Below are 18522 nucleotides of genomic sequence, written 5' to 3' on the forward strand. Positions count from 1 at the left end.
TTGTTGAATTCAGCATAACGGTGGTTGGGTCAAACTTTAAAGATGAGTGGCTGAAAATAGGTTTACACACACCCGTATTTATATTTATATCTGCAGAATCGAGAAATCGTATCTGAATCAAAAATTTGTATCTGAATAAAAACTTTTCTGTGCTGTACGAGCAAAGGTGTGTCAACACACCTGTATAGCACAGGTGTGTCAACTCACAGCTGTAGAGCACAAGTGTGTCAACTCACAGCTGTAGAGCACAAGTGTGTCAACTCACAGCTGTAGAGCACAAGTGTGTCAACTCACAGCTGTAGAGCACAAGTGTGTCAACTCACAGCTGTAGAGCACAAGTGTGTCAACTCACAGCTGTAGAGCACAAGTGTGTCAACTCACAGCTGTAGAGCACAAGTGTGTCAACTCACAGCTGTATAGCACAGGTGTGTCAACTCACAGCTGTAGAGCACAAGTGTGTCAACTCACAGCTGTAGAGCACAAGTGTGTCAACTCACAGCTGTAGAGCACAGGTGTGTCAACTCACAGCTGTAGAGCACAAGTGTGTCAACTCACAGCTGTAGAGCACAAGTGTGTCAACTCACAGCTGTAGAGCACAGGTGTGTCAACTCACAGCTGTAGAGCACAAGTGTGTCAACTCACAGCTGTAGAGCACAAGTGTGTCAACTCACAGCTGTAGAGCACAGGTGTGTCAACTCACAGCTGTAGAGCACAAGTGTGTCAACTCACAGCTGTAGAGCACAAGTGAATCAAAGACACCTGTATAAGAATCCGACCCAACGTCGCCCTAACTAATAGCTTGTATCAATTTGAAACTTACTGTGGAATAAAACAGAATTTAATCATATATTAAATATAATGTTTTACATTATATTTTATGTATAGCTTGCACCAGTGTAATATAACCTAACACACCAGGGTGTGTTAGGTTATATTAGCGTGTGATAGGTTATGTTAGGGTGTGTGTTAGGTTATATTAGGGTGTGTCAGGTTATGTTAGCATGTGTTAGGTTATGTTAGGGTGTGTTAGGTTATGTTAGTGTGTGTTAGGTTATGTTAGAGTGTGTTAGGTTATATTAGCGTGTGATAGGTTATGTTAGGGTGTGTTAGGTTATATTAGGGTATGTCAGGTTATGTTAGGGTGTGTTAGGTTATGTTAGTGTGTGTTAGGTTATGTTAGTGTGTGTTAGGTTATGTTAGTGTGTGTTAGGTTATGTTAGTGTGTGTTAGGTTATGTTAGGGTGTGTTTGGTTATGTTAGTGTGTGTTAGGGTGTGTTTGGTTATGTTAGAGTGTGTTAGGTTATGTTAGTGTGTGTTAGGTTATGTTAGTGTGTGTTAGGTTATGTTAGAGTGTGTTAGGTTATGTTAGAGTGTGTTAGGTTATGTTAGGGTGTGTTAGGTTATGTTAGGGTGTGTTTGGTTATGTTAGAGTGTGTTAGGTTATGTTAGTGTGTGTTAGGTTATGTTAGTGTGTGTTAGGTTATGTTAGAGTGTGTTAGGTTATGTTAGAGTGTGTTAGGTTAGGTTAGTGTGTGTTAGGTTATGTTAGGGTGTGTTTGGTTATGTTAGTGTGTGTTTGGTTATGTTAGGGTGTGTTAAGTTAGGTTAGGGTGTGTTTGGTTATGTTAGGGTGTGTTAGGTTATGTTAGTGTGTGTTTGGTTATGTTAGGGTGTGTTTGGTTATGTTAGAGTGTGTTAGGTTATGTTAGGGTGTGTTAGGTTAGGTTAGGGTGTGTTAGGTTATGTTAGTGTGTGTTAGATTATGTTAGGGTGTGTTTGGTTATGTTAGGGTGTGTTTGGTTATGTTAGTGTGTGTTAGGGTGTGTCAGGTTATGTTAGGGTCTGTCAGGTTATGTTAGGGTGTGTTAGGTTATGTTAGGGTGTGTTCGGTTGTGTTAGGGTGTGTTAGTCTATATTAGGATGTGCTAGGTTACATTAAGGTGTGTGTGTGTGTGTTAGTTTATGTTAGGGTCGGCCGAGCCAGTCAGCCGAGCATACAGCACACTGGACTTGTGATCCTGTGGTCCTGGGTTCGATCCCAGGCGCTTGCGAGAAACTATGGGCAGAGTTTCTTTCACCCTATGCCCCTGTTACCTAGCAGTAAAATAGGTACCTGGGTGTTAGTCAGCTGTCACGGGCTGCTTCCTGGGGGTGTAGGCCTGGTCGAGGACCGGGCCGCGGGGACACTAAAGCCCCGAAATTATCTCAAGATAACCTGAAGATAGGTTATATTAGGGTGTGTGTGTTATGTTACACTAGGGTATGTTTTGTTGGTATGTGTTAGGTTATGTTAGGGTGTGTTAGTTTATGTTAGGGTGTGTTAGTTTATGTTAGGGTGTGTTAGTTTATGTTAGGGTGTGCTGGGTTAGGTTAGGGTGTGTTATGTTAAGTTAGGGTGTGTTACGTTACATTAGGATGTGTTAGGTTATGTTAGGGTGTGTTAGTTTATGTTAGGGTGTGTTAGGTTAGGTTAGGATGTGTTAGGTTAAGTTAGGGCGTGTTATGTTACATTAGGATGTGTTAGGTTATGTTAGGGTGTGTTAGTTTATGTTAGGGTGTGTTAGGTTAGGTTAGGATGTGTTAGGTTAAGTTAGGGTGTGTTATGTTACATTAGGATGTGTTAGGTTATGTTAGGGTGTGCTAGGCTATATTACGGTGAGTTAGGTAACGTTTGGGTGTGATACGTTATTTTAGAATGTGTTAGGTTAAGTTAAGGTGTTGTAGGTTACATTAGGGTTTGTTATGTTAAGTTAGGGTATGTGTATTAATTATGTTAGTGTGTGTTAATCTATATTATAGTGTGGTTATGTTATGGTATGCTAGTTTATTTTAGGGTTTATTAGGGTATTTTAGGGTGTGTTAGGTTCTGTTAAGATGTGTTAGGTTACATTAGGGTGTGCAAGGTTATGTTAGGGTGTGTTAGTTTATGTTAGGGTGTGTTATGTTACTCTTGGATATGTTTTGTTAGTGTGTGTTAGATTATGTTAGATGTTTGTTAGGTTATGGTAGGGTGTGTTATGTTACGTTAGGGTGTGTTAGTTTATGTTAGGGTGTGCTGGGTTATGTTAGGGGTGTCTTAGGTTATGTTGGGGTGTGCTAGGTTATGTTAGGGTATGTTAGGATATATGTTAGGGTGTATTAGGTTATGTTAGGTTGTGCTAGGTTATGTTAGGCTGTGTTTGGTTATGTTAGGGTGTGCTGGGTTATGTTAGGGGTGTATTAGGTTGTGTTTGTGTGTGTTAGGTTATGTTAGGGAGTGTTAGGTAACGTTTGGATGTGTTTGGTTATGTTAAGGTTTGTTAGGTTACGTTAGGGTGTGTTAGGTTATGTTAGTGTTTGTTAGGTTACTTCAGGGTGTGTTAGGTTATGTTAAGGTGTGTCTTGTTATTTTAGTGTGTGTTAGGTTATGTTAGAGTGTGTTAGATTACGTTAGGGTGTGTTTGATTATGTTTGGAGTGTGCTAGGTTATGTTAGGATGTGCTAGATTATGTTAGGGGTGTGCTAGATAGGTTCGGGTGTGTTAGGATACAATGTTTTACATAAGGGGGAATTATATTAGGGTGTATTAGATTAGTGTGTGTTGGTTTAGGGTGTTTTAGCTTCCAGTGTATTAGATCATAATGTGTTTTAGATTAGAATGTGTAAGGTTCTGGTGTATTAGGTTCTGTTGTGTTAGGTTAGGGTGTTTAAGAGTTGAGTGTGTTAGGTTAGGGTGTTTAAGAGTTGAGTGTGTTAGGTTAGGGTGTTTAAGAGTTGGGTGTGTTAGGTTAGGGTGTTTAAGAGTTGGGTGTGTTAGGTTAGGGTGTTTAAGAGTTGGGTGTGTTAGGTTAGGGTGTTTAAGAGTTGGGTGTGTTGGTTAGGGTGTTTAAGAGTTGGGTGTGCTGGTTAGGGTGTTTAAGAGTTGGGTGTGTTAGGTTAGGGTGTTTAAGAGTTGGGTGTGTTGGTTAGGGTGTTTAAGAGTTGGGTGTGTTAGGTTAGGGTGTTTAAGAGTTGGGTGTGTTAGGTTAGGGTGTTTAAGAGTTGGGTGTGTTGGTTAGGGTGTTTAAGAGTTGGGTGTGTTAGGTTAGGGTGTTTAAGAGTTGGGTGTGTTGGTTAGGGTGTTTAAGAGTTGGGTGTGTTAGGTTAGGGGCATCTTAGGTTAGGGTGTGTTATATTAGTGTGTATTAGATGAGGGCACATTAGGTGATGGTGTATTAGGATGTTAGGGTAGGGTGTTTTAGATTAGGGTGTGTTAGGTTAGGGTGTGTTTGGTTAGGGTGTGTTAGAGTAGAGTGTTTTAGATGATGGTGCATTAGGTGAGAGTGTATTAGGGTGTGTTAGGTTATGGTGCATTAGATTAGGGTTTGTTAGGTTATGGTGTGTTAAGTTAGGGTGTGTTAGATTAGGGTGTGTTAGGTTACAGTGTGTTAGGTTATGGTTTATTACGTTAGGTTGTGTTAGATTAAGGTGTGTTAGGTTACGGTGTGTTAGGTTATGGTGTGTTAAGTTAGGGTGTGTTAGATTAGGGTGTGTTAGGTTACGGTGTGTTAGGTTATGGTGAGTTAGGTTAGGGTGTGTTAGATTAGGGTGTGTTAAGTTATGGTGTGTTAAGTTAGGGTGTGTTAGAGTAGGGTGTGTTAGAGTAGGGTGTGTTAGGTTATGGTGTGTTAGGTTAGGGTGTGTTAGATTAGGGTGTGTTAAGTTATGGTGTGTTAAGTTAGGGTGTGTTAGAGTAGGGTGTGTTAGATTAGGGTGTGTTAGGTTATGGTGTGTTAGAATAGGGTGTGTTAAGTGAGGATGTCTTTGGTTAGGGTGAGTCAGGTTAGGGTTTTGGGTTAGACTAAGTACTCTGGTGCTCTTGGAAATTGCTGTACAGTACTTTAGTGAAGAAGTTAGAGAAATGCTGCTGGAACAACTGAAGTGAGTGATTACCAAGGCGTCCTCTTGACTCATGCGTCTCACTCTGTACTTTATGGTCCCCAACGTACATATTAGGTAGTGCTATGAAAAATAACGGCTCACGGACTTAAGGGTTTTCTATACATCGGTATGTTAGCTTAGGTGGAGTTCTTGCACCTTGTATTTTATCCTTCGAGGCAAATCAGAACTTGCTGCCTAGTAGCTGAGATGCTGCTGTGCCGCTGAGGAGCAGCTGCTGTGCCGCTGAGCAGCAGTTGCTGTGCCGCTGAGCAGCAGCTGTGCCGCTGAGGAGCAGCTGCTGTGCCGCTGAGGAGCAGCTGCTGTGCCGCTGAGCAGCAGTTGCTGTGCCGCTGAGCAGCAGCTGTGCCGCTGAGGAGCAGCTGCTGTGCCACTGAGCAGCAGTTGCTGTGCCGCTGAGCAGCAGCTGTGCCGCTGAGGAGCAGCTGCTGTGCCACTGAGGAGCAGCTGCTGTGCCACTGAGCAGCAGCTGCTGTGCCGCTGAGCAGCAGTTGCTGTGCCGCTGAGCAGCAGCTGTGCCGCTGAGGAGCAGCTGCTGTGCCACTGAGGAGCAGCTGCTGTGCCACTGAGCAGCAGCTGCTGTGCCGCTGAGCAGCAGTTGCTGTGCCGCTGAGCAGCAGCTGTGCCGCTGAGGAGCAGCTGCTGTGCCACTGAGCAGCAGTTGCTGTGCCGCTGAGCAGCAGCTGTGCCGCTGAGGAGCAGCTGCTGTGCCACTGAGGAGCAGCTGCTGTGCCACTGAGGAGCAGCTGCTGTGCCACTGAGCAGCAGCTGCTGTGCCGCTGAGCAGCAGCTGTGCCGCTGAGGAGCAGCTGCTGTGCCGCTGAGGAGCAGCTGCTGTGCCACTGAGGAGCAGCTGCTGTGCCACTGAGCAGCAGCTGCTGTGCCGCTGAGGAGCAGCTGCTGTGCCGCTGAGGAGCAGCTGCTGTGCCGCTGAGGAGCAGCTGCTGTGCCACTGAGGAGCAGCTGCTGTGCCACTGAGCAGCAGCTGCTGTGCCGCTGAGCAGCAGCTGCTGTGCCGCTGAGTAGCAGCTGCTGTGTAGCTGAGCCGCTGAGCAGCAGCTGCTGTGCCGCTGAGCAGCAGCTGCTGTGCCGCTGAGCAGCAGTTGCTGTGCCGCTGAGCAGCAGCTGCTGTGCCGCTGAGCAGCAGCTGCTGTGCCGCTGAGTAGCAGCAGCTGTGCCGCTGAGGAGCAGCTACTGTGCCACTGAGCAGCAGCTGCTGTGCCGCTGAGCAGCAGCTGCTGTGCCGCTGAGTAGCAGCAGCTGTGCCGCTGAGCAGCAGCTACTGTGCCACTGAGCAGCAGCTGCTGTGCCACTGAGCAGCAGCTGCTGTGCCACTGAGCAGCAGCTGCTGTGCCTGTGACCAGCTACACAAGGAAGTGACGAAGATAAGCTGATAATGGCTCATCAGCGTGAAGATAGATAAGAGAGGCCTCCCACGTGTAGTGCGAGGGTTCACCACAGCTGCTGCAACACTTGTGTACCAGCGTCTTGCTGTTGCTTGTATCACTGTAAGCAAGAATCTCACTCGCGCATCATTGTCTCCTGAGGGCAGCCGCGGGTCGTAGTGCGTAAGTTACTCAAGTGCAGCTTGTGTTTACTGTCATTTACAAGACTGTGATGATCTAGTAGAGTACCAGGGACCAACCCGTCGCCATGCCTAATGTGTGTTTATAAAAAAAAAAAATTGAACTAGTAAAATTGTGCATTAAAGTTAATTATTTCAGCTTTAATGTTTCATTTTATACACAAACATTTGGCACGATGATGGGTAATTCCCTCTCGCCGGTTCCCTCATCGAGCGTTTGAAGCGAATATCTTACCCACGATTTTACCTTCTAATTTTGTGCGGTATAGTTACGTTGACGATATTTTATGGCTGTGGCCGGTTACCCGTGACCAGACTGATTTTATCATTCAGCTTATTTCGCTGCTTCCGTCAACTGAATTCACAATTGAGAATGAAGAGAATGGTGTTCTGGTGTCTTTTTTAGACATCATGACTCACAGGATCTGTAGGAGTTTCAAATTCAATCTGTAAACGGAACCTACCAATGTGGGCCTGATGGCTTAGTGGACAGCGCTCGGGATTCGTAGTTATAAGGTTCCGGACTCGATTCCCGGCGGAAGAGGAAACAAATGGACAGAGTTTCTTTCACCCTGATGCACCTGTTTACCTAGCAGTAAATAGGTAGCTAGGAGTTAGACAGCTGCTACAGGCTGCTTCCTGGCGGTGTGTAACAAAAAGGAGGCCTGGTCGACGGGAAGCTAAGCCCCAAAATCATCTCAAGATAACCTCAACAAGAAGATGTGTGCTCATATCTTCATTTTGACTCAAATCATCATATTCAGGTTAAGCGAGCACTATTTTCTGGAATGTTTCTCAGAACCTTGAGAGTTTGCAGCCAGGAATTTTTTAATGAAGAAATAACGAAAATATTTGAAATTGGGAAGAAGTTAAAATACCCAAAATCGGTCTTGGGTGTCGCGTTTGGTCAAGCAAATTTGTTTTCAATAAATTGTTTCCTATTGGTTATTTTAAGTATTATTATTATATTATTTAAAAAAACATAAATTATTGACTTAGTTGCGTTAGTTTAGGTAAGGTTAAGTTAGGTTAGGTTAGGTTAGGTTAGGTTAGGTTAGGTTAGGTTAGGTTAGGTTAGGTTAGGTTAGGTGGGGTTGGTCAGGTTACGTTAGGTTAGGTAGGGTTGGTTAGGTTCGGTCATATATCTACGTTAATTTTAACTCCAATAAAAAAAAATTGACCTCATACATAATGAAATGGGTAGCTTTATCATTTCATAAGAAAAAAATTAGAGAAAATATATTAATTCATGAAAACTTGGCTTATTAGGCAAATTGGGCCTTGCATAGTAGGCTGAGAAGTGCGTTCTGGCTACTAGGTACGACATATATATATATATATATATATATATATATATATATATATATATATATATATATATATATATATATATATATATATATATATATATATATATATATACAACTTTAGAACACTTTCCCACAAGGAGACTCGAACCCTAGCCAGCACAGAAGCCTTCCAGCAACTGGCATAACAGGTACGCCTTAACCCGCTCCACCACCTGCTCAGACCCTTAAAAGAGATGGTAATTTCGGAGTATTTAAATACACCAAAGATCACCACCTCCCAAGAGCACTAGAGCAAGTCAGGGGTCATTTATACGTTAATTTCATCAAGTCCCTGTTAATATGGGAAGACACAGTGTCTATGCTTAAGGCACAACTCTCCTAAACACGAGAGTGAAGTATACAAAAATACTTTGTATACTTCACTCTCGTGTTTAGGAGAGTTGTGCCTTAAAAATATATATATATATATATATATATATATATATATATATATATATATATATATATATATATATATATATATATATATATATATATATATATATATATATATATATATATATGTCGTACCTAGTAGCCAGAACGCACTTCTCAGCCTACTATGCAAGGCCCGATTTGCCTAATAAGCCAAGTTTTCCTGAATTAATATATTTTCTCTAATTTTTTTCTTATGAAATGATAAAGCTACCCATTTCATTATGTATGAGGTCAATTTATTTTTATTGGAGTTAAAATTAACGTAGCTATATGACCGAACCTAACCAACCCTACCTAACCTAACCTAACCTATCTTTATAGGTTAGGTTAGGTTAGGTAGCCGAAAAAGTTAGGTTAGGTTAGGTTAGGTAGGTTAGGTGGTCGAAAAACAATTAATTCATGAAAACATGGCTTATTAGGTAAATTGGGCCTTGCATAGTAGGCTGAGAAGTGCGTTCTGGCTACTAGGTACGACATATATATATATATATATATATATATATATATATATATATATATATATATATATATATATATATATATATATATATATATATATATATATATATATATATATGTCGTACCTAGTAGCCAGAACGCACTTCTCAGGCTACTATGCAAGGCCCGATTTGCCTAATAAGCCAAGTTTTCATGAATTAATTGTTTATCGACTACCTAACCTACCTAACCTAACCTAACCTAACTTTTTCGGCTACCTAACCTAACCTAACCTATAAAGATAGGTTAGGTTAGGTTAGGTAGGGTTGGTTAGGTTCGATCATATATCTTCGTTAATTAATTTTAACTCCAATAAAAAAAAATGACCTCATACGTAATGAAATGGGTAGCTTTATCATTTCATAAGATAAAAATTAGAGAAAATATATTAATTCAGGAAAACTTGGCTTATTAGGCAAGTCGGGCCTTGCATAGTAGGCTGAGAAGTGCGTTCTGGCTACTAGGTACGACATATATATATATATATATATATATATATATATATATATATATATATATATATATATATATATATATATATATATATAATATGACCGAAAGGGTAAAATTAATAATTCTAACAAATCTTTTCATAAGTATGTTGGCCGCTTTTCTGTTTTTGTAGTAAATTGTCAACTGTATTTTCTGATTTTTGTCTGTAGGAATAACGTTCCTAAGAATAATATCTTTCAGGACACTTTCTTCCATTTTATGAGCCGTTGAAAAGAAGTTCCTGTAAAACAGTCTAATAGTTGGTACAAGTGTTGTGTTAGTTGACTCTTCAGAGATTGCATGGCGTTCCACCTTTCTTTTAAAAAATGACGTCTTCAACATATCTGCTAGAGAAGCCACTGTTGACTAGGACCTGCCTTACCCTGCAGAGTTCTTCATCGACTTGCTTCCATCCTGAGCTGTGATTGAGTGCCCGGTTAACGTAAGCGTTGACAACACTCCTCTTGTACCTGTCTGGAGCAGTCACTGTTGGCATTGAGGCACATTCCTATGTTTGTTTCCTTAGTGTAGACTGCAGTGTGGAAGCCTCCGTTCCTTTCCGTGACTGTTACATCTAGAAGGGCAGCTTCCAATCATTTTCCATCTTTTAAGTGAAACTTAACACAGAATTCTGCTCGAATGCCCCCTTTTGTTGCTGCAAACGTCTGACAATAGGTACCTGCATAAAAATGTCGTGAACATACCTGCAGTATATGGCGGGTTTCAAGTCCATGTCAACTAAGACTCTTTGCTCTATAGTATCCATGTAGAATATCGCAAACAGGGCATCTAGGGGAGAACCCATGGCGACCCCATCTACTAGCTAATACATGTGTCCATCGGGACTCAAGAAGGGTGCCTCTTTAGTGCAGGCTTGGAGTAACGTTCTTAGTATGTTTTCTATTATGTTAAGAGGAGTACAAGCCCTATCACGATACACTCTGTTCATTATCATCCTGATTGTTTCATCCACTGGTATATTGGTAAACAGCGACTTTACATCCAACCTTGTGGTTCTTAACCCTGTGGATAGTGTTCCTCGCATTAAGTCAACAAATTCCTTTGGAGACTTCAGGCTGAAAGAACAAGGTACATAAGGAGTCAGCAAGAAGTTAAGTCACTTAGCCAGTCTGAATGTGGGTGTGGGTATCTGACTGATGATTGGCCGAAGTAAGTATTCAGGCATGTGGGCCTTGACATTCCCAAGCTCATAACCAGGTTTGTATTTCCCAATAACTTCTGGCAGGTGGAGTCCAGATTAGTAGTCCCTTGAGCAGTGCACCCAGAGTAGTACACCCAGAGTAGTGCACCCAGAGTAGTGCACCCAGAGTAGTACACCCAGAGTAGTGCACCCAGAGTAGTACACCCAGAGTAGCACACCCAGAGTAGTACACCCAGAGTAGTGCACCCAGAGTAGTGCACCCAGAGTAGTGCACCCAGAGTAGTGCACCCAGAGTAGTACACCCAGAGTAGCACACCCAGAGTAGTACACCCAGAGTAGTGCACCCAGAGTAGTGCACCCAGAGTAGTACACCCAGAGTAGTACACCCAGAGTAGTACACCCAGAGTAGTGCACCCAGAGTAGTACACCCAGAGTAGTACACCCAGAGTAGTACACCCAGAGTAGTGCACCCAGAGTAGTACACCCAGAGTAGCACACCCAGAGTAGTACACCCAGAGTAGTACACCCAGAGTAGTACACCCAGAGTAGTACACCCAGAGTAGTGCACCCAGAGTAGTACACCCAGAGTAGCACACCCAGAGTAGTTCACCCAGAGTAGTACACCCAGAGTAGTGCACCCAGAGTAGTACACCCAGAGTAGTGCACCCAGAGTTGTACACCCAGAGTAGTAAACCCAGAGTAGTACACCCAGAGTAGTAAACCCAGAGTAGTGCACCCAGAGTAGTGCACCCTCTGTAGTACACCCAGAGTAGTTCACCCAGAGTAGTACACCCAGAGTAGCACACCCAGAGTAGTACACCCAGAGCAGTACACCCAGAGTAGTACACCCAGAGTAGTGCACCCAGAGTAGTGCACCCAGAGTAGTGCACCCTGTGAAGTACACCCAGAGTAGTGCACCCAGAGTAGTACACCCAGAGTAGTACACCCAGAGTAGTGCACCCAGAGTAGTGCACCCTGTGAAGTACACCCAGAGTAGTACACACAGAGTAGTACACCAAGAGTAGTGCACCCTGTGAAGAACACCCAGAGTAGTACACCCAGAGTAGTACACCCAGAGTAGTACACCCAGAGTAGTGCACCCAGAGTAGTGCACCCTGTGAAGTACACCCAGAGTAGTGCACCCTGTGAAGTACACCCAGAGTAGTACACCCAGAGTAGTGCACCCAGAGTAGTGCACCCAGAGTAGTGCACCCTGTGAAGTACACCCAGAGTAGTGCACCCAGAGTAGTACACTCAGAGTAGTGCACCCTGTGAAGTACACCCAGAGTAGTACACCCTGTGTAGTACACCCAGAGTAGTGCACCCAGAGTAGTACACCCAGAGTAGTGCACCTTGTGAAGTACACCCAGAGTAGTGCACCCAGAGTAGTGCACCCAGAGTAGTACACCCTGTGCAGTACACCCAGAGTAGTGCACCCTGTGAAGTACACCCAGAGTAGTGCACCCAGAGTAGTACACCCTGTGCAGTAAACCCAGAGTAGTACACCCTGTGTAGTACACCCAGAGTAGTGCACCCAGAGTAGTACACCCAGAGTAGTGCACCCAGAGTAGTACACCCAGAGTAGTACACCCAGAATAGTGCACCCAGAGTAGTACACCCAGAGTAGTACACCCAGAGTAGTGCACCCAGAGTAGTGCACCCAGAGTAGTGCACCCAGAGTAGTGCACCCAGAGTAGTGCACCCTCTGTAGTACACCCAGAGTAGTGCACCCAGAGTAGTGCACCCAGAGTAGTGCACCCTCTGTAGTACACCCAGAGTAGTACACACAGAGTAGTACACCCAGAGTAGTACACCCAGAGTAGTGCACCCAGAGTAGTGCACCCTCTGTAGTACACCCAGAGTAGTACACCCAGAGTAGTACACCCAGAGGAGTACACCCAGAGTAGTACACCTAGAGTAGTGCACCCAGAGTAGTGCACCCTCTGTAGTACACCCAGAGTAGTACACCCAGAGTAGTACACCCAGAGTAGTGCACCCAGAGTAGTACACCCAGAGTAGTGCACCCAGAGTAGCACACCCAGAGTAGTACACCCAGAGTAGTGCACCCAGAGTAGTGCAACCTCTGTAGTACACCCAGAGTAGTACACCCAGAGTAGTGCACCCAGAGTAGTACACTCAGAGTAGTACACCCAGAGTAGTGCACCCAGAGTAGTGCACCCAGAGTAGTGCACCCAGAGTAGTGCACCCAGAGTAGTGCATCCAGAGTAGTACACCCAGAGTAGTACACCCAGAGTAGTGCACCCTCTGTAGTACACCCAGAGTAGTACACCCAGAGTAGTACACCCAGAGTAGTACACCCAGAATAGTACACCCAGAGTAGTGCACCCTCTGTAGTACACCCAGAGTAGTACACCCAGAGTAGTACACCCAGAGTAGCACACCCAAAGTAGTACACCCAGAGCAGTACACCCAGAGTAGTACACCCAGAGTAGTGCACCCAGAGTAGTGCACCCTGTGAAGTACACCCAGAGTAGTGCACCCAGAGTAGTACACCCAGAGTAGTACACCCAGAGTAGTACACCCAGAGTAGTGCACCCAGAGTAGTGCACCCTGTGAAGTACACCCAGAGTAGTACACCCAGAGTAGTACACCAAGAGTAGTGCACCCTGTGAAGAACACCCAGAGTAGTACACCCAGAGTAGTACACCCAGAGTAGTACACCCAGAGTAGTGCACCCAGAGTAGTGCACCCTGTGAAGTACACCCAGAGTAGTGCACCCTATGAAGTACACCCAGAGTAGTACACCCAGAGTAGTGCACCCAGAGTAGTGCACCCAGAGTAGTGCACCCTGTGAAGTACACCCAGAGTAGTGCACCCAGAGTAGTACACCCAGAGTAGTACACCCAGAGTAGTACACCCAGAGTAGTGCACCCAGAGTAGTGCACCCAGAGTAGTACACTCAGAGTAGTGCACCCTGTGAAGTACACCCAGAGTAGTGCACCCTGTGTAGTACACCCAGAGTAGTGCACCCAGAGTAGTACACCCAGAGTAGTACACCCAGAGCAGTGCACCCTGTGAAGTACACCCAGAGTAGTGCACCCAGAGTAGTGCACCCAGAGTAGTACACCCTGTGCAGTACACCCAGAGTAGTGCACCCTGTGAAGTACACCCAGAGTAGTGCACCCAGAGTAGTACACCCTGTGCAGTACACCCAGAGTAGTACACCCTGTGTAGTACACCCAGAGTAGTACACCCAGAGTAGTACACCCAGAGTAGTACACCCAGAGTAGTGCACCCAGAGTAGTACACCCAGAGTAGTACACCCAGAGTAGTGCACCCAGAGTAGTACACCCAGAGTAGTGCACCCAGAGTAGTGCACCCAGAGTAGTGCACCCAGAGTAGTGCACCCAGAGTAGTACACCCAGAGTAGTGCACCCTCTGTAGTACACCCAGAGTACTACACCTAGAGTAGTACACCCAGAGGAGTACACCCAGAGTAGTACACCCAGAGTAGTGCACCCAGAGTAGTGCACCCTCTGTAGTACACCCAGAGTAGTACACCCAGAGTAGTACACCCAGAGTAGTGCACCCAGAGTAGTGCACCCTCTGTAGTACACCCAGAGGAGTACACCCAGAGGAGTACACCCAGAGTAGTACACCCAGAGTAGTGCACCCAGAGTAGTGCACCCTCTGTAGTACACCCAGAGTAGTACACCAAGAGTAGTATACCCAGAGTAGTGCACCCAGAGTAGTACACCCAGAGTAGTGCACCCAGAGTAGCACACCCAGAGTAGTACACCCAGAGTAGTACACCCAGAGTAGTGCACCCAGAGTAGTGCACCCAGAGTAGTACACCCAGAGTAGTACACCCAGAGTAGTGCACCCAGAGTAGTGCACCCAGAGTAGTGCACCCAGAGTAGTGCACCCAGAGTAGTGCATCCAGAGTAGTACACCCAGAGTAGTACACCCAGAGTAGTGCACCCTCTGTAGTACACCCAGAGTAGTACACCCAGAGTAGTACACCCAGAGTAGTGCACCCTCTGTAGTACACCCAGAGTAGTACACCCAGAGTAGTACACCCAGAGTAGTGCACCCAGAGTAGTACACCCAGAGTAGTGCACAAAGAGTAGTACACCCAGAGTAGTACACCCAGAGTAGTGCACCCTGTGCAGTACACCCAGAGTAGTGCACCCAGAGTAGTACACCCAGAGTAGTGCACCCAGAGTAGTACACCCATAGTACACCCAGAGTAGTACACCCAGAGTAGTACACCCAGAGTAGCACACCCAGAGTAGTACACCCAGAGTAGTGCACCCTGTGCAGTACACCCAGAGTAGCACACCCAGAGTAGTACACCCAGAGTATTACACCCAGAGTAGTGCACCCTGTGTAGTATACCCAGAGTAGTACACCCAGAGTAGTACACCCAGAGTAGTACACCCAGAGTAGCACACCCAGAGAAGTACACCCAGAGTAGTGCACCCAGAGTAGTACACCCAGAGTAGCACACCCAGTGTAGTACACCCAGAGTAGTGCACCCAGAGTAGTACACCCAGAGTAGTACTTTCAGAGTAGCACACCCAGAGTAGTACACCCAGAGTAGTGCACCCAGAGTAGTACACCCAGAGTAGTGCACCCTGTGTAGTACACCCAGAGTAGTACACCCGGAGTAGTACACCCAGAGTAGTGCACCCAGAGTAGTGCACCCAGAGTAGTGCACCCAGAGTAGTGCACCCTGTGCAGTACACCCAGAGTAGTACACCCTGTGTAGAGCACCCAGAGTAGTGCACCCAGAGTAGTACACCCAGAGTAGTGCACCCAGAGTAGTACACCCTATGCAGTACACCCAGAGTAGTACACCCTGTGTAGTACACCCAGAGTAGTGCACCCAGAGTAGTGCACCCAGAGTAGTACACCCAGAGTAGCACACCCAGAGTAGTACACCCAGAGTAGTACACCCAGAGTAGCACACACAGAGTAGTACACCCAGAGTAGTGCACCCAGAGTAGTGCACCCAGAGCAGTACACCCATAGTAGTACACCCAGAGTAGTGCACCCAGAGTTGTACACCCAGAGTAGTACACCCAGTGTAGTGCACCTAGAGTAGTACACCCAGAGTAGCACACCCAGAGTAGTACACCCAGAGTAGTGCACCCAGAGTAGTACACCCTGTGAAGTACACCCGGAGTGGTGCACCCTGTGCAGTACACCCAGAGTAGTACACCCAGAGTAGTACACCCAGAGTAGTGCACCCAGAGTAGTGCACCCAGAGTAGTGCACCCAGAGTAGTACACCCAGAGTTGTGCACCCAGAGTAGTACACCCTGTGTAGAACTACCAGAGTAGCACACCCAGAGTAGCACACCCAGAGTAGTACACCCAGAGTAGTGCACCCAGAGTAGTACACCCAGAGTAGCACACCCAGAGTAGTACACCCAGAGTAGTACACCCAGAGTAGTACACCCAGAGTAGCACACCCAGAGTAGTACACCCAGAGTAGTGCACCCAGAGTTTCAGACCCAGAGTAGTACACCCAGAGTAGTACACCCAGAGTAGTACACCCAGAGTAGCACACCCAGAGTAGTACACCCAGAGTAGTGCTCCCAGAGTAGTACACCCAGAGTAGTGCACCCTGTGTAGTACACCCAGAGTAGTACACCCAGAGTAGTACACCCAGAGTAGTACACCCAGAGTAGTGCACCCAGAGTAGTGCACCCAGAGTAGTGCACCCAGAGTAGTGCACCCTGTGCAGTACACCCAGAGTAGTACACCCTGTGTAGTACACCCAGAGTAGTGCACCCAGAGTAGTACACCCAGAGTAGTGCACCCAGAGTAGTACACCCTGTGCAGTACACCCAGAGTAGTACACCCTGTGTAGTACACCCAGAGTAGTGCACCCAGAGTAGTGCACCCAGAGTAGTACACCCAGAGTAGCACACCCAGAGTAGTACACCCAGAGTAGTACACCCAGAGTAGCACACCCAGAGTAGTACACCCAGAGTAGTGCACCCAGAGTAGTGCACCCAGAGTAGTACACCCAGAGTAGTGCACCCAGAGTAGTACACCCAGAGTAGTACACCCAGAGTAGTGCACCCAGAGTAGTACACCCAGAGTAGCACACCCAGAGTAGTACACCCAGAGTAGTGCACCCAGAGTAGTACACCCTGAGTAGCACACCCAAAGTAGTACACCCAGAGTAGTGCACCCAGAGTAGTACACCCAGAGTAGTACACCCTGTGAAGTACACCCGGAGTAGTACACCCAGAGTAGTACACCCAGAGTAGTGCACCCAGAGTAGTACACCCAGAGTAGTGCACCCAGAGTAGTGCACCCAGAGTAGTACACGTAGAGTAGTACACCCAGAGTAGCACACCCAGAGTAGTACACCCAGAGTAGTGCACCCTGTGTAGTACACCCAGAGTAGTACACCCAGAGTAGTACACCCAGAGTAGTGCACCCAGAGTTGTGCACCCAGAGTAGTGCACCCTGTGCAGTACACCCAGAGTAGTACACCCTGTGTAGTACACCCAGAGTAGTACACCCAGAGTAGTGCACCCAGAGTAGTACACCCTGTGCAGTACACCCAGAGTAGTACACCCTGTGTAGTACACCCAGAGTAGTGCACCCAGAGTAGTGCACCCAGAGTAGTACACCCAGAGTAGCACACCCAGAGTAGTACACCCAGAGTAGTACACCCAGAGTAGTACACCCAGAGTAGCACACCCAGAGTACTACACCCAGAGTAGTGCACCCAGAGTAGTGCACCCAGAGCAGTACACACAGAGTACTACACCCAGAGAAGTGCACCCAGAGTAGTACACCCAGAGTAGTACACCCAGAGTAGTGCACCCAGAGTAGCACACCCAGAGTAGTACACCCAGAGTAGTGCACCCAGAGTAGTACACCCAGAGTAGCACACCCAGAGTAGTACACCCAGAGTAGTGCACCCTGTGCAGTACACCCAGAGTAGTACACCCAGAGTAGTACACCCAGAGTAGTGCACCCAGAGTAGTGCACCCAGAGTAGTGCACCCAGAGTAGTACACCCAGAGTAGTGCACCCAGAGTAATACACCCTGTGTAGTACATCCAGAGTAGCACACCCAGAGTAGTACACCCAGAGAAGTGCACCCAGAGTAGTGCACCCAGAGTAGTGCACCCAGAGTAGTACACCCAGAGTAGTACACCCAGAGTAGTGCACCCAGAGTAGTACACCCAGAGTAGTACACCCAGAGTAGTGCACCCAGAGTAGTACACCCAGAGTAGTGCACCCAGAGTAGTACACCCAGAGTAGTACACCCAGAGTAGTGCACCCAGAGTAGTGCACCCAGAGTAATGCACCCAGAGTAGTGCACCCAGAGTAGTACACCCAGAGTAGTGCACCCAGAGTAGTACACCCAGAGTAATACACCCAGAGTAGTGCACCCAGAGTAGTACACCCAGAGTAGTACACCCAGAGTAGCACACCCAGAGTAGTACACCCAGAGTAGTGCACCCAGAGTTTCAGACCCAGAGTAGTACACCCAGAGTAGTACACCCAGAGTAGTACACCCAGAGTAGCACACCCAGAGTAGTACACCTAGAGTAGTACACCCAGAGTAGTACACCCAGAGTAGTACACCCAGAGTAGCACACCCAGAGTAGTACACCCAGAGTAGTGCTCCCAGAGTAGTACACCCAGAGTAGTGCACCCTGTGTAGTACACCCAGAGTAGTACACCCAGAGTAGTACACCCAGAGTAGTACACCCAGAGTAGTGCACCCAGAGTAGTGCACCCAGAGTAGTGCACCCAGAGTAGTGCACCCTGTGCAGTACACCCAGAGTAGTACACCCTGTGTAGTACACCCAGAGTAGTGCATCCAGAGTAGTACACCCAGAGTAGTGCACCAAGAGTAGTACACCCTGTGCAGTACACCCAGAGTAGTACACCCTGTGTAGTACACCCAGAGTAGTGCACCCAGAGTAGTGCACCCAGAGTAGTACACCCAGAGTAGCACACCCAGAGTAGTACACCCAGAGTAGTACACCCAGAGTAGCACACCCAGAGTAGTACACCCAGAGTAGTGCACCCAGAGTAGTGTACCCAGAGTAGAACACCCAGAGTAGTGCACCCAGAGTAGTA

General features: G+C 46.6%; 2 protein-coding genes across 3 annotated transcripts in view; one reads left to right on the plus strand and one right to left on the minus strand.

Moving 5' to 3' along the window:
* Nucleotides 1-5064: 5064 nt before the first annotated feature.
* Nucleotides 5065-9776, minus strand: LOC138352250 (uncharacterized). Its single transcript, XM_069304584.1, has 2 exons — nucleotides 9663-9776; nucleotides 5065-6282 (listed from the first exon to the last, which is right to left on the minus strand). Exons 1-2 carry the CDS (start codon nucleotides 9774-9776, stop codon nucleotides 5065-5067), a joined length of 1332 nt encoding a protein of 443 aa, XP_069160685.1.
* LOC138350992 (galactoside alpha-(1,2)-fucosyltransferase 1-like) overlaps nucleotides 6371-18522 on the plus strand; it is a 440933-nt gene continuing 428781 nt past the window's right edge. The window contains exon 1 of one of the 2 annotated variants that reach the window (XM_069302468.1): nucleotides 6371-6486. The gene's annotated coding sequence lies outside the window, so the exon portion shown is untranslated. The remainder of the gene's footprint in view (nucleotides 6487-18522) is intronic. The other variant, XM_069302461.1, reaches the window with a different exon arrangement.

Source organism: Procambarus clarkii, chromosome 5, assembly GCF_040958095.1.
Source record: "Procambarus clarkii isolate CNS0578487 chromosome 5, FALCON_Pclarkii_2.0, whole genome shotgun sequence".
Lineage (NCBI taxonomy): Eukaryota > Metazoa > Arthropoda > Malacostraca > Decapoda > Cambaridae > Procambarus > Procambarus clarkii.